Source organism: Malaclemys terrapin, chromosome 5 (genome assembly GCF_027887155.1).
Source record: "Malaclemys terrapin pileata isolate rMalTer1 chromosome 5, rMalTer1.hap1, whole genome shotgun sequence".
NCBI classification, from domain to species: Eukaryota; Metazoa; Chordata; order Testudines; family Emydidae; genus Malaclemys; species Malaclemys terrapin.
The window spans coordinates 27689980-27711928 of record NC_071509.1 but is presented as its reverse complement, the minus strand read 5'-3'; the positions used below and the strand labels follow the sequence as shown (position 1 = coordinate 27711928).

The following is a 21949-nucleotide window of genomic DNA, read 5'->3' as shown; positions in this document are numbered from 1 at the left end:
GCCAGGCAGAAGCTGGTCTCCACCCTGCACCGGGGAAGTAGATATCTTATTCCCCATGATTCTCTGTGAGCAGACCCTTTGGAACCAGAACTGGTTGCAAATTTTCCAATGGAAACAGAACCTCATACTGCAGCTTTCAGGGCTCCCAGGGTCTGCTGCTCCAGGGCAGCCTTCCTATACAGACTACCCTGGGTCGGGGATAACAAGGCTTCCAGTTCCCTGAGCCAGCTGGTTCCCTGTCCAGCCACCACTGGGGTCTGGAGAGCATAATTAGTTTAGGAAACACTATGGGTGGGGTCCACAAAAGTACTTAGGGAAGCACCTAAGTCCCTTTGGTTCCATTGTGATCCACGAAACTCACGCTGAACTGTGTAGGTGTCTAAACTCACTTGGCACTTAACTTTTTTTTTCCTGGTTAAAAGTTCCCCCAGCACATACGTTTCTGCCTCCCGGCATTCACACTGCTGCCTCCCTCTAGGTGTCCGGATGCCTATTTCCTGCCTAAGGCCCAGGGCGATTCACAAACCAGGGGAAAACAGGCATTCAGCCATGTAAGCCATGTGCAGGGCCCAGTACGGTAGTTGTCCTATTAGCACATCTACTAGATTGGGTCCCATTCAAAATCCAGCCATAGGAGGTGATGCCCTCCTTATAAAGTTATGGGAGACCTACATTGAATTCCCCCCTCCCTAGCAGAGGAGGAGACAGAATTTGAATAGGGGTCTCCCATACCTCTCAGGAGAGTGCTCTAACCACTGGGTTATGGAATATGCAGTTGTGCAGTTCCTTCAGTCTCTCCTGTTGAAGCTGTTCCACTGTGGATAAATACTTAAAGAGCTGTTAGGCCAGAGAGCAGGAGAGGATTGGAATGACTGTAGTCCAGTGGTTAGGGAACCCACCTATGAGTCAGGAGACTCAGGGTCCACTCCCCCTGCTCCAATCACTCTTTCATTAGTTATCTACAGTGCAACAGCTTCAGTAGAAGAGAGTGAGGGAGAATATTCCATAGTTTAGGGGTTAGAGCACTCTCTGAAGGGTGGAAGGCCCCTTTGTCAGAGAAGGGGGAATTGAACTCCGGTCTCTCACAGCCCAGGTGATTGCTCTAACCACTGGGCTAAAAGTCATAAGTTGGGCACCAGCTCCTTTGTGTGGAGTGAAACAGGCGCTCAACTCATTCCAGCAAGAAACTCCTTAGAGGCCTAAGCCACCTGACTCCAGGTACCGGGTACGGATTTGTGGCTCGCCAGCAGAACTGGATGGCCTTCCTGCAAGCTGGACTTCGGTGCCCATCTCTGAGAGAGTGATGGGGCTTAGCATACACCTTTGGCATCTCCTATTAGTTAGTTTAGGCATCTCCCAGACACCTAGCTTGCTGGTTTCTGTGCATTGCATTCTTAGATGCCTATCTCTCTTCATTCATTGCATAGGGAACCTAGGTGTGTAACTTGGCTTTGTGGATCATAGTGTTCCTGGATTTTGTAGGCGTCTAAAAGTTAGGTGCCATGCCTGACACTCAGCATTGCAACGCCTACGGCCCTTCAATGAATGAATTAGATGTTCTTGTTAATAATTAGCACCTTTTATAGGGCTGTAGATCTTACAAGTGCTGTACATACATTTGGTAAGCTAACAAATTGAGGTGCTGAGTCAGTAAACTTGGGTGAGCAACTTAACTGCTTTGGTTGTTTGCAGCCTGACTCTGCATACTGCTGAGCCCCTGCTGTGATGTGCTGAGCACCCTCCGTGCCTGTTCATTTCAATGAAAGTCTCATTGATGTCCAGCATCTCACAAGAGGTGCCCAGCACTCGGCAGGATCAGCCCCCTCATTCAGATACAACTGAAGAAAGGAGGTACTGTATGGGGAGGTAGCAGGTAATAAAAACCTGGACAATATAATTGTTGATAAAAAATGGATACTTAGGAAATTGGATCTATACAGATCATATGTCTTCTCATAACAGAAGAACTAGGAGTCACCAAATGAAATTAGGCAGCAGGTTTAAAACAAACAAAAGGAAGTATTTTTTCACACAACACACAGTCAACCTTTGGAACTTCTTGCCCGAGGATGTTGTGAAGGCCAAGACTATGACAGGGTTTAAAAAAAGAACTAGATAAGTTCATGGAGGCTAGGTCCATCAGTTGCTATTAGCCAGGATGGACAGAGATGGTGTCCCTAGCCTCTGTTTGCCAGAAGCTGGGAATGGATGACCAGGGATGGGTCACTTGGTGATTACCTGTTCTGTTCATTCCCTTTGGGGCATCTGGCATTGGCCACTGTCAGAAGACAGGATACTGGGCTAGATGGACGTTTGGTCTGACCCCCCAGTATGGCTGTTCTTATGTTCTCATGGAACCATATGTGGGAAATCGATCCAAAGCGGATTCAAAACAACTGGCTATCAGGTCTTCCCAGGACAACCTTCAAGGAGAATATACAAATACAATTTTCTATCAGTGTTCAAGGATGTACTATCTCATCAAACAGGAAGACCCCACCCCGCACCACCAGGGCCTGATTGCAAGTCTTACTCATGCTAACAAGCAGCAATGCAAGTAATCCCACTGGAAATGCATCAGCCTGGCTTCCATCTTGCTGCAAGAGGGAAATAAAATGCACTCATCCTTTTGCTGGTGCAGCTGACTTCCTCCACCATGCCAACTCAGCTGTACTGGCTGGTGCATTGGAACTGGGACTTGCCCACTCACCGTCATAGGAGAGGAGTAGCAGCCTAGCATCAGTTGTTCTTAGTCCTACACAATGTATGTCTATGTGGATAATCCACACAGGACAATAAGGGGTCTCTTTGGACCCTCTTAGTCCTCTGCACACGTGCGCAGCCCTATATTTGGCTGTAGTGGGGTGACGACTCACCCGGTGGCGCCTTCTGCTGGTCGTCCAGGGAATTAGCTCGCCAGCCTCCAGAGCGCCCTCTGCATGCCAGTGTCTCACCTTGTTGCTGGCCCCGGTGTCCCTCCCAGACCCCAGTACCCCTTCTCTCGGGATTCTGCCCCCTGCAGTACCCCACAGTCTCGCTGGGTCTCCCCTCCCCAGGGAACCCGCAACCCCTTATCCCCACCTCACCTCAGTCTGTGGCTACTGCCAGTCACCATCAAGCCCCCGCTCACTGGGGCGGACTGCAGTATAATTGCCATTCATCATCAGCAAGGAGCGTCTGGACCTGCTGCCTCTGCCTACACTTAGGCTGCTCCTCTGCAACCCCAATACCTTCTCAACTTTTAAGAGGGCCTGCAGCCTGGGGGCTTTCCAGGCCAGAGCTCCCCAGTTCCTCTTGCCTCTCCCAAGCCCTGCTCCACTTTAGGTACTGTGCTCAGCAGCCAGGCCCACCCCTCTCAATATCCAGAGAGAGACTGTCTAGCTGTAGCCTAGCAACTCCTTTATAGGGCCAGCTGCGGCCTGATTGGGGCGTGGCCCCAACTGAGGCTGCTTCCCCAATCAGCCTTTCCCCAGCCACAGCCCTCTCCAGGGCTGTTTTTGATCCCTCCGGGCAGGAACGGGGTGACCACCCTGCTACAGTGGCAATGACATAAATCATGACATATACAAAATCATGAGTGATGTGGAGAAAGTGGATAAGGAAAGTTATTTACTTATTCCCATAATACAAGAACTAGGGGTCACCAAATGAAATTAATAGGCAGCAGGTTTAAAACAAATAAAAGGAAGTTCTTCTTCACGCGGCGCACAGTCAACTTGTGGAACTCCTTACCTGAGGAGGTTGTTTAAAAGAGAACTGGATAAATTCATCGTGGTTAAGTCCATTAATGGCTATTAGCCAGGATGGGTAAGGAATGGTGTCCCTAACCTCTGTTTGTCAGAGGTGGAGATGGATGGCAGGAGAGAGAGCACTTGATCATTGCCTGTTAGGTTCACTCCTTCTGAGGCACCTGGCATTGGTCACTGTCGGTAGACAGGATACTGGGCTAGATGGACCTTTGGTCTGACCCGGTACAGCCGTTCTTATGATGGAACTCTCTCCAAAAACAATTGGGAAAGTTTGAGATTAACAGTTTGGCTGGGTGTAAATCAAAGACCCGTGTTCTTCTGGACTTCTTTTCATTCAGTGCACAGATTGCACTTTTGAGTGAGGTCTCCAGGACGCCAATATAGCAGTGTACTTTGACCTCAGTCGCAGAAGTGAAAAATCTCTGCCCTTTATTACTACACGTTGTTTGTTTTCTTCCTGCAATAAATCAGATTTGATAGTGTCACCTTGTATCATTAATGTTAGAACTACTGTAGACGTAGTTATAGATGATAACTTGGAACATCTACTCTGGCACCCATCACTGTAAGATCTGGAAGGCCTGTAACATTAAGAGCTAGATCATTTACCTTCTATGAGAAAGAACTCTTCTCCCTTCTGTTTGTAGCCTATTATTTTATTTAAAGTGATTTTAGTAATGTTGTATTACAGGGAGTCCTCGGAAGTCACTTACGACACTTTTCAATTGACTGCCCATTTTGCCCCTACAATGCTTGTTTCACCTTTATGACGCTTCATTTGCATAAAGTTTGCTTGAAATCACTTCCTGGTTGCGTTATACTGGAATGGAGCTGGAAGGGGTCGCTTCTGATTAGCTTATGGTATAGGGTCATTCACTGGTCATTTACTTATGTCAAGCATTTCTTAAGCCTCTGGCCTAATATGGCTAAGCTACAATCATACAGGCTTCAGCCTGTATGCCTTGCATTTCAGCCCTACTTACTTAGATACCTAATACTTAATTATCCCCCCTACCTACTGATTAATCTTATACTTTTATAATCCTACAATTTAACTCTTTTTAGCATACAATGATTATATATGACATAACATGTTAGGTAATCATAACATCACATAATAAATGAACAATAAACTAAAATCAGTGGTTACATGTTGGTTTATGCCACTTACTTATGGTCCTGGAGCCAGGGAAAAATTCTGCATAAAGGCTCCCCCGCATAGGAAGATGGCAGCCATTCTCTGGGAGGGTGCTGGAATGAAGTGCAGCAGAATGTTGTGGTGGTGTTAACCCAGAAGCGGGCAAACTTTTTGGCCTGAGGGCTGCATCGGGTTTCCGAAATTGTATGGAGGGCCAGTTAGGGGAGGCTGTGCCTCCCCAAACTGCCAGGTGTGGCCCAGCCCCTGCCCCCTAACCGACCCCCCCCGTCAGCCCCCACCAGGACCCCTACCCCATCCCCCCCCCCCCCGCTCTCTGTCCCCTGACCACCTCCTGGGCCCCCCGCCCCTAACTGCCCCCTGCCGTCCCATCCAACCCCCCCTTCCTGGCTGCCCCCCACGACCCCATCCAACCCCTCTCTCCTTCCTGACTGCCCCCTGCTGCCCCATCCAATCCCTCCTCTCATTCCTGACTGCTCCTCTGGGACCCCTGCTCCATCCACCCCCCCCCCCCGCTCCCTGACCACCCCCGGAACCCCTGCCCCTGACTGCCCCCCGCCGCCCCATCCAACCCCTCCTCTCCTTCCTGACTGCCCCCCCTCCCGGGGACCCCTGCCCCATCCAACCATCCCTTCTCCCTGACTGCCCCCGGAACCTCCGCCCCCATCCAATCCCCCTGTTCCCCACCCTCTGAAAACTTTTTTGTTAGACAAAATGATTGGAATGTTTGAGCTGAAAAAGGCTGTGCCATTTGATTACCTAACCTGCCATATGAATCATCACTTTGAGCATTCTTTACAGTTGGCTGCTCCCACCCACTCTATCAGAACATTATTTAAACCATGATGGGCATTTACTCATGTGGTTTTTATTGCTCTCTAAGGTGGTAGAAAATCCTTTGAGATGTGGCAAACTTAAAACTAGATCATAGGTTTAATTGGTCTTAGTGGAGAACTCTGAGACTGAACTAACTTTGGTTTTACTAAGTTACATGATATTTCCAAAATTGAACAGGCCTAAACTATGGCACAAGTCCAATTTCAGGTTACTTTGCATTTTATTACATACCCCCTAGTCTCTTCCCTTGGTAGTCTACTGGCAAGAGCTGATCTGAATTCTTTGTTCTCAGTCTTCTGAGTTCTCAGTGACACCTTCTACCCCATTTCCATTTACTGATGTTAACCGCTCTTGTCAGACACAGGCCCCAACCTGTATTTTTTCAGGAAGGATCTTTGCAATGCAAGCCAAACTATTTTCATGTCCTCAAGGATCACATTTCTTTAAAGTGATGTGATGCTTATTAATAAGTTTCACATAACTCCTTTAACCAATTGATTGGTTTACAACTCTTCCCAGCCCCCAAATTACATCAGCAATAGCAGTCCATAATATTCACAAACCCCACTCGTCTGGAAACAGCATATTTCAATATAGGAGCATGCCTAATATCTTTTTTTTTTTTTTTTTTAAACCATTATAAGGTGCTAAAACACTAGGCATATGATTCAAATGCCACAAAATGCAGCTGTACTTGTATGGTACAGTAGCTGATTCTTGTAGAACTAGCTTAAATGCCTAGTGCTTATCTCTAGAATTCATTTCTTAGGAGTCCTTGCTCATTTAGCGAAGTGGTAAAGTGATTATTATTTGGACTGTGGCTACATTACACATGAAATAATAGATACTTTTGTTATTAAATGAGAAATTTCCTGCCTCATTCTACAACCCTGAACTTAATTCATAAAGCAGCTTTCAAAATTTGACTTTAGATTAGAAGGGGAAACGTTATAACTCAGTTATACAAGTGACAAATAGATCTTGACTTTAGCATTAAGTCAAACAGATGGGGTTGGGAAGGGGAGGCAGGAATTTGTTTTGCTTTATTGTTGACCAGTATGTGACCAGCAATTGCAAACTTTTGTAGCTTTTTATTTTTTCCTTAGGTTGCAATGAATCTGTTTCTCATGTCAATTCTTTGGGGGTAGGAACTGTGATTTTTATTTTATGTTTGTGCAGAGCCAAGCACAATAGGGCGCTGATCCTGTTTGAAATCTGGGTGCTACAATAACATGAATATCAAATACTAATGTTTAGCATCTCTTGGGATATTAATGTTTTGTTAAGGGCTATTATTTTGCCATGGAACAAGATATTTAAAAAAAACACATTTTGATTCAATCCTGGATTTGTGACTCATCTCCCATTATTAATGCAGAATGCTTTCAGTCCTATCTTGATCAGCTGGCATCTCTTGAGGTGGTGTAACCAAGGGTGAAGTAGAATATATTTTCACTCTGTAGGACTACTGAGGACAGAAAGTCTGTTTTCCCACTGCAGGTGTATCGTGAGTAGGAGCAATGGGTCTCTTCTGTTTCTCTTTAGGAAGCTCAGGAAGTTAGCAGTTGGTTGTTGTCATCTTCCTCCTCCCCACATTGGGTTTCTTGGAAGGAAAATACAGTTTTCTTTGTCCCTCAGCAGGGATTCAGAACAGTAAGAAGAAGCATAACCGGTGTCTCAGGAAAAAATGGAAAGTCACAGAATTCATGACCCTCAAGTGCAAACAGCTGTAGGAATAAGGGACATGAATTGATAGGTTCATATTAATTTCAGACTTCACTCAATGTATAATAGCACAACTCATATAGAGAATTCTAATGTTTATCAACAAAATATCCCTAATTCAATTGTGCAGGTTTGTTATGAAAATTCATCCTGCCTGTAAGAGCAACAATTGACATCTGGTAACTCTGCTAAATTTAAGTATTTATTGGCATTTCTATTATAATCCTATTTATATGTAGACGTTCTAGCTTTGGCACTTCCATGTCTATCAGGCTAAAACCTGACACCAGGCTTCAAGAGAAGATAATAGACTTGTCATTAAGACACTCAACAGGGTTGAAAAAGACCAGGCTTCAGTTTCCGGCTTGGCTATTGACTGCCAATGTGACCGTGGGCAATCACCTAATCTACCCTCTGGCTCATCTCCATTTTACAGAGGGGAAGCTAACATCATCCTACCTCACAGGGGGAATAGAATCCACTAATGATTATGTCAGATACAATGGTGATGAGGTCCATATGAGCTTAATGGGTAAGTCATTGGCCTCCTAAAACAGAGATTGTGGGTTCAAGTTACTTCTAGGGTGAAAGTGCACTTTCTCCATCTCTTGATATCTCCAGATCAAGTCTGGATGCCTTTGTGGAAGATACGCTTTAACCTAACAAAAGTTATTGGGCTCAATACACAGGTAACTGGGTGATATTTAATGGCCTATGTTATACAGGAAGTCAGATGAGAATGATCTAATGGTCCTTTCTGGCCTTAAACTCTATGAATCTAGGAATACCTAGACAGATAGATGGGTTCTTAGCCTGCTAGTAGATTTTACTATAAAAAGTCCCTTATCAGTTACACTGTTTAGGGGGCAAAATTTGACCTCTACCATTGCATTCCACTTTTAGATGTTCTCTCAAATAGTAGCATTTATTAAATGTCTGATCTCTCTCTCTCTCCTCCTGCCCCCACTGAAATGACACTCCCATCTGATACATAGTATCAGTTTTTCTTCTATGGAACTGTCCTTTGGCAGTGGGACAGTTACTTTCTAGCATGGGTTCTCAACCAGGGCGTTACTAACCAGTCCAAGAGTGGTTGTGACTCTCTTCTTTTCTTTATAGCTAGTGGGAGGGGGAATCTGAAAATCCTTTTCTGTTTTATCGTGGGGTCATGGTAGGAAAAAGGTTGAGGTCCCCACTGCACTAGAGTAAAATCATTGCCATCTTTGCTTCAGAACTATCCATGGCAGAGTAAAGAGTGGATACCAGTGAGTTTGGCTGTGTCTCTGAATACATTTTAATGTCCTGGAAAGATAAAGCTGCTATTTCTTTACATGAATATATAAAGACTCTCCATTAAAAAGCTCTAAACATTTAAGACAAAATAACCTCTTTTAAAACTGAGATATAAGAACACTTTTTTCAATTTAGCTTATGCCATTTTGCAAGGGGTTTAGGTTAAACAAACCAAAAAATAAAGCCGCTTTTATATAAGATAAGATTTCAGGATTGTCACTCTGTGTGTCACTTGAAAGCTGAGAATGTCTGTAGAGTCAGTGCAATGGAATCTGCTACAAACGTGGCTGAGAGCTCTTTTTGTTTCGCATATCAGCAGGTTGAATCATCACTGGGATTTGCAATCTGTTACTGTCCATTTTGACTTCATGAATTACAACTATCTGGTATACAGCTACAGTAAGGCATGTATCTATGCCATGAAGAGTGCTAGAGCATTGTGAGATTAGAAGTAACTCAATCAATCACCACCCTTGGTCTACGGCTAATTTGCATGCAATGGTTTTATTGGTTGTTTGAGAGAGACTCTACAGATGATGGATTTCTTGGTCCAACTGACACACCCATGCAACAACATAGGCTTTCCCTTACTAGTTCTGGAATAAGAATGTCCCTATGTGGAATTTTACTGCTATAACTACATTGGTTTAGCTATACTGGTATAATTTACCATTATAATTGGTGAGTGCTCAGCACCTCTGAAAATGAGGGCACTTACTTCAGCACCTAAATATATCTTTAGAGGCCCGATTTCTCACCGAAGTTTTGAAAGATTGACCTTAAAAATAATGAAAAATAGACCATTTGCAAACAAGTCCATGACCTTGAGTTCAACCTGAACTGCAAAATGTAAAGTGTAAAAGTAATGACTTTTTTATGTCATGGTGAGTGTACCATAGGCCTTCACTCAGAAAATGTACTATTTCTGTAACTTTTATAGTCACTCAAAAAAACTGAGGCAAATTTTATGACAAGTTATGTATGAGTCAGAATGGAACACTACAATGGTAAAAATGCTAGAGGGTAACTGGATTCCAGCTGTGTAGCAATTTCTTGGTGTCATTTCATAGCTTTTTTTTAAAAAATACATCCTTCAAGCAGTGGAAATAACACAATTAGCTTTGATGCGAAAAGATAGAAAGCATTCCTCATACATTCTTTGTGCAGGAGATTTGGCATTTAGTTAATTTTCAGGATAGGCACTTGGGGTTATATTATGTGCTATAAGATAATAAATGGATCATCTACCCTTTGAAAATTGTAAATTTATTGCATAATTATAAATATGTTGCCTCACTATTTTGAATATCCTTTTAATGAACCAGAAATACATTTAAGCTTTCCTTACAGCTACTGTGCATTAGGGCTCATGCTGTCATTTTTTCAGATGCAGAGTCCCAAGGCACGCTGAACTCCCAATAAATAAATACAGCATACTTTCCTTCTTCACAGTCAACTCTTTTTTTTTTTTTTCATTTATATAATTTATTTCCATTCTATTTCATCAGATTAGCTTCCGCTGTCCCTGCGATACCTGCCCCCATGCCTGGCAACTCCCACTTACCCTCTCCCTTACCGTAGCAAGGTCTAGCAACCCATTATTATTCAGATACTTACGACCTTTTTCATTTGTTGTATTTGCGGCAAACCCCATTACAGTCAATGTAAAGATACCCATTCACGTCAATGGGTTTTGGTCCAGGCTCAAAATGCACTTCTTTTTAGATGCAGCCAGCACTCACAAATAGCCTGGCCCTGGGAGATGCTGGGCCCCTGTTTGCGACATACCATGGTACAATCCAGACTACTGAGCGGCTGTGTCCCCCCCCCTGCTTAGCAATTATGAGTGCTTTACAATGCTTTGGTTGAAGCAGCTTCCAGTTGGGCTGCTCACAGCCTTTCAGTGTGAAAGCCACACGGTGAATGTTGGTGTGTAACCGCAGCCTGCTAGTCACACCTGGTTTACACTCTGGCTCTCACCAGCCTTGGCTATACTTCAAGGTGACCCCAACACCCCCCCCCAATAATATGCTCACAACTTGCCACCCCAAATGTAGTTTTCCAGACACTTCAATTTAAACACACTGGATTAGATAAAACAATAAAACAAGTTTATTAACTACCAAGAGAGAGATTTTAAGTGAGTACAAGTAATGCATCATATCGTTTAAAAATGGTTACAAGAAAAATAAAGGTAAAACACAACTGGTGCCTAACTTAACAGCCTATGTTAAATTCAAAGCAAAGTGTTCTCACCATATGCTTTCTGCAGTCTTACTGACTAAACTTCTTAGGTCAGGACCTCTTCTCCAGTCTAATGGCTGCTGACTTTTTGTCCCTTTAGGTGCAGTGAATCGATGGCGGCGGGGGGGGGGGGGGGGGGAGGTGTTTGTCCCTTCTTTTGATAGTTTCAGTTCCCCTCTTGAAAAACCTTTCCAACTGAGAATCAAGAGCCAAAGAGTCTATGTGGAATAATATTCCCTGATGGGTTTTTTCACCTATTTGAGCTTCCTTTGTCTTCTCTTCCTGCTGTTCACTGCTTAAATTCAAACTAAACAGAGCATACATTCCTTTGTTTAAGACAGACCAGTTTGCCAGCTTCTGTTTGGGCAGGGTTTGGAACATGTGTTAATAACACCATACAGGGGAATCTTATAACTTCACACACAATGTTGCTACACATATTTTACCAGTATAATGCAGACCAACAACTTATGAGTTTTCAAATGATACCTTACAAAGGCATACCTTGTACAAAAAGTATTACAATAGTGTGTCGGATATGGACATGGGTACATTCTGTGACACCCATAGATCTTTTTGACTCCACTGGGACTTACAGGTGCTCAGTCCTTCTCAGGAGCAGGCTTAGGATACATGAAAGAACCTCTTTACCCCTGAAATCAGTTGATGTTGCTGGATAGCTTGCATGGATAGGAAGGACTAGATGCCATTTTTGTACATTAAAAAATTATCACTAGAACTGGTCTGAAGAACTTTGATACCATTTTCAGTCAGAAAATGTAGTTCCATCAAAGTTGAAATACTTTGTGAAATTATATTGATTCCACAAAAACTTCATTTTGGAGACTAACGTTGGGGGGTGGGTGAAAAGAGTTCTGACAATGTTGAGAAGTCCCACGTTGACATTTTTCAGAATAAAATATTTTGATTTTTTTCCTGAAATTTTAAAATTGTGTATTATATACTTATGCTGTGTTATATAATATAAAAATATAATAACGTTATTTGTATTATGAAATATAAACATTTTAAAAATTCTAATTCAAGATGTTTCAGTTGAGCAGAAACAAGTTTTCTTTCATGGCGAATTTTGAAATTTCAGAGTTTAATTCCAAATCGGAATGAAAATAAATTTTGAAGTTTTGAAATTCTCCTCAGAATGGAATTTCTGTTCTCAGCACAGCTCTAATTATCACACCTGAACACCTGACATAATTTTTATATATTACCACCCTGTGTCAAATTTAAATCTCCTTTCATTCATCTTTTATTGTTTTGTAACAGCTATTTGGCGAAGACAATAACACCGTCATTTTGTAAAATTTCAAATATTTCCTATAGTTTTTCACCCCATTTGGGCGGGTGTGGTCAGTGGGGAGAATGGTGGTGATGAATTTGTCTTGCTTGTTTTTTCTAAGAAACTGAATACCAAAAAGACAGAACGATGAAAAGGGGATGACTCCTGTTGATAAAGCAAACTAAAAATCAGTAATTGAGAAATACTGAAAAGTGTTTTATGTACTGTTTGTGCATGTGTACATACCAATAAAAAGCATCAATATAAAATATTCTCATAATCCTCAATTACAGAATTTGGGGAGGATTAAAACAGAAATCATCCCTGTTTTATCCTTCTGCTTTTGAAGTTCCATTTTGTGAGCCAAGGCAAGCTAGGTATCATCTTTAGTTGGCATCTCGTTTCTTGTTTTTCCTCTTGAGTTTCTGTCCCCCCCCCCCCCCAATCACCCCCCCCCCAATCTCTCTCTCCTCTTTTCTTCTTTCTGTCTTTGTTGCCTTTTTTCTTCTCTTCCTTTCCCTTGGAGTTTTTCTATTTTAAAATGGTTTTCAGTAGAGACCTATGGAGTATTCAGAAAAACTACTTGTTCCTAATATAAAGATACTACAGTACAATATTAACAGCATTTTACTGTGCATTTAGATTGTAACCTTTCTGAGGCAGGAACCATTTTTTTGTTATATATTTGTATAGTGCCTGGCACAATGGGCTGTAGCTGCTACTGCAATACAGATAATAATGATACCCCTTTTGACCCAAATGGATAGCCCATCATTTGGGGTCTTGTAGGTTGTTCCACTTAGGAGGAGAAATTGGTGGTGCAATTCAATTCTTTGATGCAATTTTGCTTATTCATTAAGAATGTACAAAGTCTTGTTTCTCTGACCATAGTGGGAACCAAATAGCAGGAGACAATTTCCGTGTCTGGTGTTCCATGCCTGCCTTTCCTGCCAGTGCTCCATACCCCAAAATCCTTTTAATTTTCTCTCACAACCACATCCCAGCTTTCTGTTACTGTGGCTTGACTTTATATCTCTGCTTCTGTCTCAATCTCTGGTGCCTGGGGCAGCATCGGCTCAAGCTTTTTCATGTGCCTGTGTGTTGAGTGCTACTGCTGTTGGTTCAGCCACTTCTTCACAATGGCTTCTTAATGTTTATCCTGAATGTAAGGCAGCAACTACACCCAGCTCATAACAATGTATAACTCAACCCATAACACTAATGACTGAATTTACATATTTTTAATTTATTCCAAATCATTCCGGATTAGGGTGAAAACAATTTAAAGAGGGATGTCACAGATGTCTATTCAAGAAGCTTCTATACAGCAAGCTACTATTTTGCCATTGTTTAAATAATGATTGATTATTTTAGTGTCCTTACTCATCAAGTAAGCTGCTTTCACACATACCATTATTGTCTCTTTACTTTTAGTATATCAAGAGGTTTTACAATGAAAGTTGGGACAGAAGATACGGCCACGTAATAGATGGAGGAACTCTTACACTCCTCTGGTCTATAACCGTGTCTATTTTCTCCATTGGTGGACTGGTGGGTGCGATAATTACCACACCAATTGTGAAGTTCTTTGGCCGGTAGGTACATTACAAGGCTCTGAATTTGGCATCTTACTTACCCTTTTTATAGCATCAATAAAAATATTTATTTTCTAACATAATAAATTTCCTTCTCTGTTTAAAGACCTTCAAATTAGGAAAACTACATTGGATAGCTTCTAAATTTTATATGATCTGGTGGTGCTGCCCCACAGGAAACAAGGAAAAGCTTACCATTGTTATTGTTTATAACTCCAAATTTGTAGCAGTCACCAGAGGTGGTAGCTGAATCAAAGGGCTGTCTCTTTTGGAGTAGTATGCACAGACTGAGTTCCGTAGGGCCATTGTTCAGGGTTGTCTTTGGGTAAACACTGACCAGGTGTAACATGTATTCCTAAATTCCATGGTTACTGTAAAGGAGAATACTTTCATTGGCAGATTTCTGCTTTACTGTGCAGCTCACACCACAGTCATATCCGGGGGTAGCTTCAGGTCCGAAGTTAGCCACAAAGAGAAGTGGGGAGTTTGGGAAACTGTGAGAGAGGCAGTAAAACCTTAAATGAGAGGATTTGGGGGTGTCCTTGCACAAAGATATTATTTCTCATATTCAAGAGAGGTTTTAAGGGTTAAAAAACTAACTTTAGAATATTTTTTTAAAAGAAGGTCTCCTGAGTATTTCTTTAAATTCTTTAAGATGACTCAAAGAATGACTTGCTACTGGCAAATTAGGTTCTACTAAATGTCACCACAGGGGCTCAAATACATAGACATGTATAAAAACATGGTTCACCCTCTCTCCCCCATCATTCTGCTTCCTCTAGTCTTTTAGCCTTTATTTTCCTCCTTTCTTTCCCTCGTCTTCTTGATTCTAACTTTCTCTCTTGTCTTACTCTACCCCTTACTCCCCTACAATCCAATTTCCACTTACCTCAAATCTTCTGTCTCCTGTACTTTCCTTTTCTACACCCAATCCATTTTTCTCCTCGTTTTTCTTCCCCATTTTTCACCTTACACAGTATGCTCTGTGGTTCTTCCTACATTCACACAGCAAATACCTATTCTCTGGCCCTCCAAATCCTTTGTCCACTATTTCCCTTCCCCACCTCCAGTAATTCACCAATTCTGTGCCTTCCCTCCCATCAATTCACCAATCTATTTTGTTCTCAATATCCTTTCCCCTCAATTTAACTACTCAGTTCTCAGCCTCCTCCCCAACTCATCAATTCATACCTTTCCCAAATTCTCCATTTCACAATCAAAAACTTCATTCAAAAGGTGTCAGTGAATGTTCTGCACTGTATTTTTTAAAATGTCAAATATGAGAGCTCACCATAGCAAGTCTCTTACATTTTTTGCTGAGAAGAGGAGAGGCATTTTTGTGATTAACAAGTGTGCGGGTTACTAAGGTTTATTGAAATGGTGTGGCAAGTAAACAGACAGTTGCACAAATGCCATTTTGATAGAAGCAGATCACATTCCTAGGCTATGGGGTTAAATTTCCAAGGTTTTGTTCCTTTGCCCATAGAATATGAGAATTCAAGTAATGAAAATAGAGAGCTCTGCCATGGAGTTACTGTATGAGCACAGAATAAGGATTTGTACATGGAAGGAACTGTGCCTTCAACAGCTGTTATTCAAAAAAGTATTCAAGACTGCCCATCAAGAATGAGTTTTCAGGAATACTGTTCACACTGCAGTCCTTTTGGATAGTTGACATTCATGATAGTTACGGAAACTTGTCTAAGTATTCAACTGTAGTACCTAAAAAGGGCACCAAAACAGTGACAGAGCAATAAAAAGCCCTTTCTACATAGTACAGTGTGCATGCGGGCTGCTGGATGGTATGAATAGTGAAACTGACTTTAGTTTACACTGACTTAGAACAATGAGACAGAGGGGACCAACATATTGTCCAGAAATAATGTCCGTGTTTTAAAATACAGCACTCAACATTTATTTATTTGTTGCTGGACTAAAGATTACATTTCTCAGAAGTAGGGTAAACTTTCCAAATGCATCTAAATGACATAGGAGCCTACGTCCCATTGATTGGGCTCCTAAGTGCCTTGGGTGAATGTGATCATGAAACGATAGAGTTCCTGATTCTATGGAATCGTGGGAGGGAAAACAGCAGAATAAAGATAATGGATCTCAAGGAGGCAGACTTTAGCAAACTCAAGGAGTTGGTAGGTAAGATCCCATGGGAAGCAAACATCAGGGGAAAAACAGTTTGAGAGACTTGACAGTTTTTCAGACACATTATTAAGGGCACAAGAGCAAACTATCTCACTGCATAGGAGAGCTAGGAAGTATTGCAAGAGACCACCGTAACTTACCTAGAAGATCTTCAATGATCTTCAAAAAAGGGATCTACAAAAAGTGGAAAATAAGTCAAATTACGAAGGATGAATATAAAAAAACCAACACAAGCATATAGGGACAAAATTAGGCCAATGCACAAAATGAGATTAAACTAGCTAAAGACATAAAGGCTAACAAGAAAACGTTCTACATTAGAAGCAAGAGGAAGACCAAGGAGAGGGTAGACCCCTTACTCAATGAGGAGGGAAAGATAATAACAGAAAATGTGGAAATGGCGGAAGTGCTAAATGCCTTTTTTGTTTCATTTTTCACCAAAAAGGTTTGTAGCAATCGGATGTCTAACATAGTGAATGCCAGTGAAAATGAGGTAGGTTTTTAGGCTATAATATAGGGAAAGAACAAGTTAAAAATTACTTAGACAAGTTAGATGTCTTCAAGTCGGCAGGGCCTGATGAAATACATCCTAGCATACTCAAGGAGCTGACTGAGGAGATATCTGAACCATTAGTGATTATCTTCAAAAAGTCATGAAAGATTGGAGAGATTCCAGAGGACTGGAAGATGGCAAATATACAGCATATCTATAAAAAGGGGAATAACGACAAGCCAGACCAGTCAGCTTAACTTCAGTACCCAGAAAGATAGTGTAGCAAATAATCAAGCAATCAATTTGCAAACACCTAGAAGATAGTAATGTGATAAGTAACAATCAACATGGATTTGTCTAGAACAAATCAGTCAAACCAACCTACTAGCTTTCTTTTACAGGATGACAAACCATGTGGATAGGGGGAAGCAGTAGATGTGATATATCTTGACTTTAGAAAGGCTTTTGATACCTCCTCAGGAGCAAACTAGGAAAAGGTAGCCTAGATGGAGCTGCCATAAGGGGGGTGCATAACTGGTTGGAAAACCATTCCCAGACAGTAGTTACGAATGATTCAGAATCAAGATGGAAGGGCATATTGAATGGGGTCCCATGGGGATTGGTCCTGGGTCCGGTTCTCTTCAATAGCTTCATAAATTGTTTAGATAATGGCCTAGAAAGTACACTTATAAAGTTTGAGGAGAAGACCAAGCTGGGAGGGATTGTAAGTGCTTTGAAGGATAGAATTAAAATTCAAAATGACTTGGGCAAACTGGAGAAATGGTCTGAAGTAAATAGGTTGAAATTCAATAAGAACAACTGCAAAGTACTCCACTTAGGAAGGAACAATCAATTGCACCCATACAAAATGAGAAATGAATGCCTAAGAAGGTGGCACTGCAGAAAGGGATCTGGGGGTTATAGTGGATCACAAGCTAGATGTGAGTCAACAGTGTACAACAGTTGCAAAAAAAGCTAATATAATTGAGAACATAAAAATGACTATACTGGGTCAGGCCGATGGTCTGTCTAGCCCAGTATCCTCTGTTCCAACAGTGGCCAATGCCAGGTGCTTCAGAGGGAATGAACAGAACAGGCAACCATGGTGCAATCCATCCCCTGTTGTCCACTCCCAGCTTCTGGCAACCAGAGGCTAGGGACACTTGGAGCATGGGGTTGCATCCCTAACCATCTTGACTAATAGCCATTCATGGACCTGTCCTTCATGAACTTATCTAGTTCTTTTTTGAACCCCGTTATAGTTTTGGCCTTCACAACATCGCCTGGCAATGAGTTCCACAGATTGACTGTGCATTACATGAAGAAGTACTTCATTTTATTTATTTCAAACCTGCTGCCTATTAATTTCATTGGGTGACCCCTGGTTCTTGAGTCTCAGAGCCGGGGTCAATGGACTTAGCTTGTGAGACTTAGGTTGCAGGGCTAAAAATAGCAGTGTAAGCATTTGGGCTCTAAGCCTCTCTCTGGGTTTCAGAAACTGGGCTCCAGCCTGAGCCAGAACATCTGCACTGCTATTTTTAGCCTGAGCCCTGCGAGCCTGAGTCACTTGCCCTGGGCTGTGTGACTTGGCACCGTAGGTTTTCCTTTGCAGTGTAGACATACTCTGAAATCCTTTCAGTTAATCAGTATCCTAGGGGTTGGTGAGCCCTGCCAATCGATTTCTTGTGTATCTGTCTTCAAGAAAAAGAAGCCATTTGAAGCCTTTTTTCTTTGAGATAGTAGGTGATGGAGACATCCAGTCAGGTAGTAGTGATGATCTCTGCTTTGGGAAGGCTTTTATATTTAATCCTTCAGCAGGAAACAATCATTGCAGAATTAATCTCGGTAGAGCTATTGATTTCACATTCTTGTTACACATGTGTGGCAAAATCTGACTTTGTCACCACAGGGAAGTAAGTGAAGCAAAGAGTCAAAAGATCCAGGAAATTCTTCATGCTGCCACCTCTATAGGCTGAGAGAGATCACAGTGTTTTGATTCACAGCTCAAAAGATATGGAAAGAGAGCGCATGGCAGCAAAGAATAATATGGATAAAACTATATTTAAATGATAAAGATATATGGCTTTTGTTGTGCTAGAGGAACTTGGTTTTGGAAATGTGGAAAAGTAGTTTCTTTCATTTTAACTACTACTTAGTTATTTCATCCAGTGATAGTAAATTTGGAAAAATAGATGGAATTGGGTAACAAATTTAAAATTATGGAGAATTTCCACATTTTTTGCGAAAAGAAGTTGGTTTTACCAATGAACTAAAAAACCCAGATGTTTTGTCCAGCTGTGCATGAGGTCACTTTCCTTTTATATACCTGTAATATCATGAATTAGGGACAAATTTTGCTTTCAGTTACAACAGTGTAAATCTGGTGACATCCGTGGAGTTTTTCTAGGTTTCCATTCTGTAATCCAGAATTGAGTTTGGCCATATTGCATACCAGTACATACTGATGTTTTCCAAACACTGATCTGTTGAAAACTTTGTAAATACCATGCAAGGTTTTACCATCTTTTTCAACCTATTGAAATTTGAAGTATATCCTATTTTTTTTACAATTCAAAACAGTTATGATGCTACATATGTCCAGCTATCCAGAACATGCTAATCTTAAGTATATCTTGTCTTGCTCTTGGGAAGCATAAGAAAGCAAATCTTCATGCCTTTGAGATTTGGACTTTTATTTTGTGACAGTGGTTGTATTTATTCTACAGCCGATATCTTTAACTGCAGTTTTTTGTAAACTCTTTCTGTAATGCTTAACATGTGTGAACCTGTGTTTGTTAAGCACTGTGTTTTTAATGATCTGCAATTTTATATACAATTTAGCTATTTTAATAAATGTAACACATATATATTTTCCTTTCAGAAAACATACATTGCTGATCAATAATGTATTTGCAGTTGTGGCTGCGTTGTTGATGGCTCTCTGTCAGTTAGCAGGATCATTTGAAATGCTCTTATTGGGCCGCATTGTGATGGGTATTCATGCAGGTAAGCTTTACGTTATGCTGTACATACACTTACAGTTTATACTGGGCATCCTCCGCCACCCTTACATTGAGGAGTGATTTCTATGCATAATCCCACTAAATTCAATGGGAACAATCCGTATGAGTAAGGATGGCAGAATCTGATCCTTAATGAAGAAACATAAATGGATATTAACCATGACAGCAAATTCCCCTTTGTACAGAATGTCTGTCTTCGCAAAACAGAAACCCTTTGGGTAGGAGAACATGGGCTGTCTATTAAAGCTGCTTACTATTTTTCATTTTGGTGTTGCTAGATGGCATATCAATATGAATAAGATAAGACTGAACATGGCTATCCATTTGTAATGTTTTTCAACTCTTAAAATACCATGTGGAACCACCATTTCCATCAAAATAATTTAGCTGGTTATCTTGATTGTAAGAACTAATTACAGTAGTCTTGATGATATGTGTGTTGTTCACATACAAATTGGTACCTTATACCAATGTTAGTCTGCTGGTTTTAAGATGACTTTTTTATTTCCCCACATTTTGGGGTGTGTTCTCCTCTCTAATTCATGCATGGTCTTAAAAGTCCATCAGTATTGTAAGCATGTTTAAGGGGAACATATCTCTCTCTGCTGATACAACAAGGATGCATTCTATAGTGTAAACATGTTGTATTTAATATTGTCTAGTTGACATATTGCTAAATCAGGTTGTTGGATTTTTCTTATTTACCTGTGTCCAGGCTATTGATGAAGTGACAAGAGACTTCCATTGTGAACCGTTACACATTCCTCCTTCCTTCTCTTCCCATGCTGCTGGTGGTTGTTGTTCTGGTGATGCTGGAATCAGTCTAGTGAATGTTACAGATGTTGATGTCTTTCAGACATCAGAATCTCTAATACCATTCACCCCATTAATACCATTAACAATGGATGAGCAATGGGAAGGTTCAGACATAGCAGTGTATGGGATTTCCACTGGAAAAATCTAGGTTTGAGGGTTCACTTTCTTGCTACACTGCATGCACATCTTCACAACACACACCTTTGCAATAAACACAATCTGAAAGGAGGGTGAAACCAGTGCAATATCAGCATCCTCTCCCTTGCTGTCCTTTGGCAGGGAGCAGACGATGGTCCCTTGATGCCTAGAGAATTGAGAAAGGAAAACTCAGGCCAGACAGGCGTCCCGCTATTACTCTTCCATGCTCCCCACACCTATAGTTGCCTTCTTGAAAAGAAGGTCAGTGCTATTTTAACCCACTCCTTCTTAGCACACACATGTATCCCATCCGGGGATAACTTAGCCCTTTCCTTCCTGCCAGTTCTTTTGGGGGCAGCCAAAAGGACAGCTTCCTCATCCTGCTTATTTTGGACGTCTGGTTGAGTAAGGCACCCCTGCCCCAGGACCTCTAGTGGTAATTTCTATAGAATGAACAGCCCTCTTCATATTGCAGCAATGGAGTCCTGACCAGCATGCATCATTTCAGATATGTAATTGAAACTATTGGCCCCCTTGGTGATTAGATACTAATGTATGTGCATGGACACACATGCATAGATTCTGTTCTGTATAGGTTCTTATGCCATTCTCATCATGCTGGTGTCTGAGATTGGTATTCAAACTTTTCTAAATACATTTTTGCTCATTTATTGGTTCAATGTAAAGTCAGTTGTACTTACAGCAATTTCTCTGCTGTTCCCTTCTTTCATAGGTGTCTCTCTCAGTGCCCTTCCCATCTATTTGAGTGAAATCTCACCTAAGGAGATCCGGGGTTCTCTGGGGCAGGTCACAGCAATCTTCATCTGTATTGGAGTTTTCACTGCTCAGGTTTTGGGGCTGCCAGAAATATTTGGAAATGTAAGTACTTGGTGGATGTTGTCCTATGTATATTGCATTTAAAGAGTGACATTGAGAATTGTGACTGTTCCTTCTGTAGGTAGAAAACCACACTACTGTGGTTTACATAGAACCATTTTAGAAAGCAATGTCTTCAAAGTCTTTTTTTCCTTCTTAAAGTTTGTGTGTGTGATGTGTATGTACTTAATTATCATGAGAGAAGCAGGTATGGCTGCCCTGGAGACTAGAGTCTGTTTATACCGCCACCATTGCAGTCAACAAAGGTATTTGAACTGGATCCCCCTTGCTATAAAAAAAGAGGCAGCTGCCATAGCATTCTCTGAGAGGACTCCAGGACTCGGGAACTTGTTCCCTGTGTTGATCAGAAGCAGCCCAACTTTGGTGATCTACCCATCATGCTGCCCTATTTGATAGGGTTTTAAGAGAGGGCTGAGGATATTTTTCCCAGGGTGATGAAGGAGTGAGAGTGTTTTTTGTAGGAGGCTGCCTAGCTGAGTTGCTGTTTGAATGTTTGTTATAATGCTGCTGGGTTTTTGTTGCACTACTA

At 41.5% G+C, this 21949-nt stretch overlaps 1 protein-coding gene across 3 annotated transcripts in view; it reads left to right on the top strand.

Annotated features, from left to right (window-relative positions):
• SLC2A9 (solute carrier family 2 member 9) overlaps positions 1 to 21949 on the top strand; it is a 163828-nt gene that overhangs the window by 17059 nt on the left and 124820 nt on the right. For all 3 annotated transcript variants that reach the window (XM_054029518.1, XM_054029516.1, XM_054029517.1), the window contains exons 3-5: positions 13736 to 13896; positions 19428 to 19552; positions 21257 to 21402. In XM_054029518.1, the coding sequence (XP_053885493.1) occupies positions 13736 to 13896; positions 19428 to 19552; positions 21257 to 21402 (432 nt within the window). The remainder of the gene's footprint in view (positions 1 to 13735; positions 13897 to 19427; positions 19553 to 21256; positions 21403 to 21949) is intronic.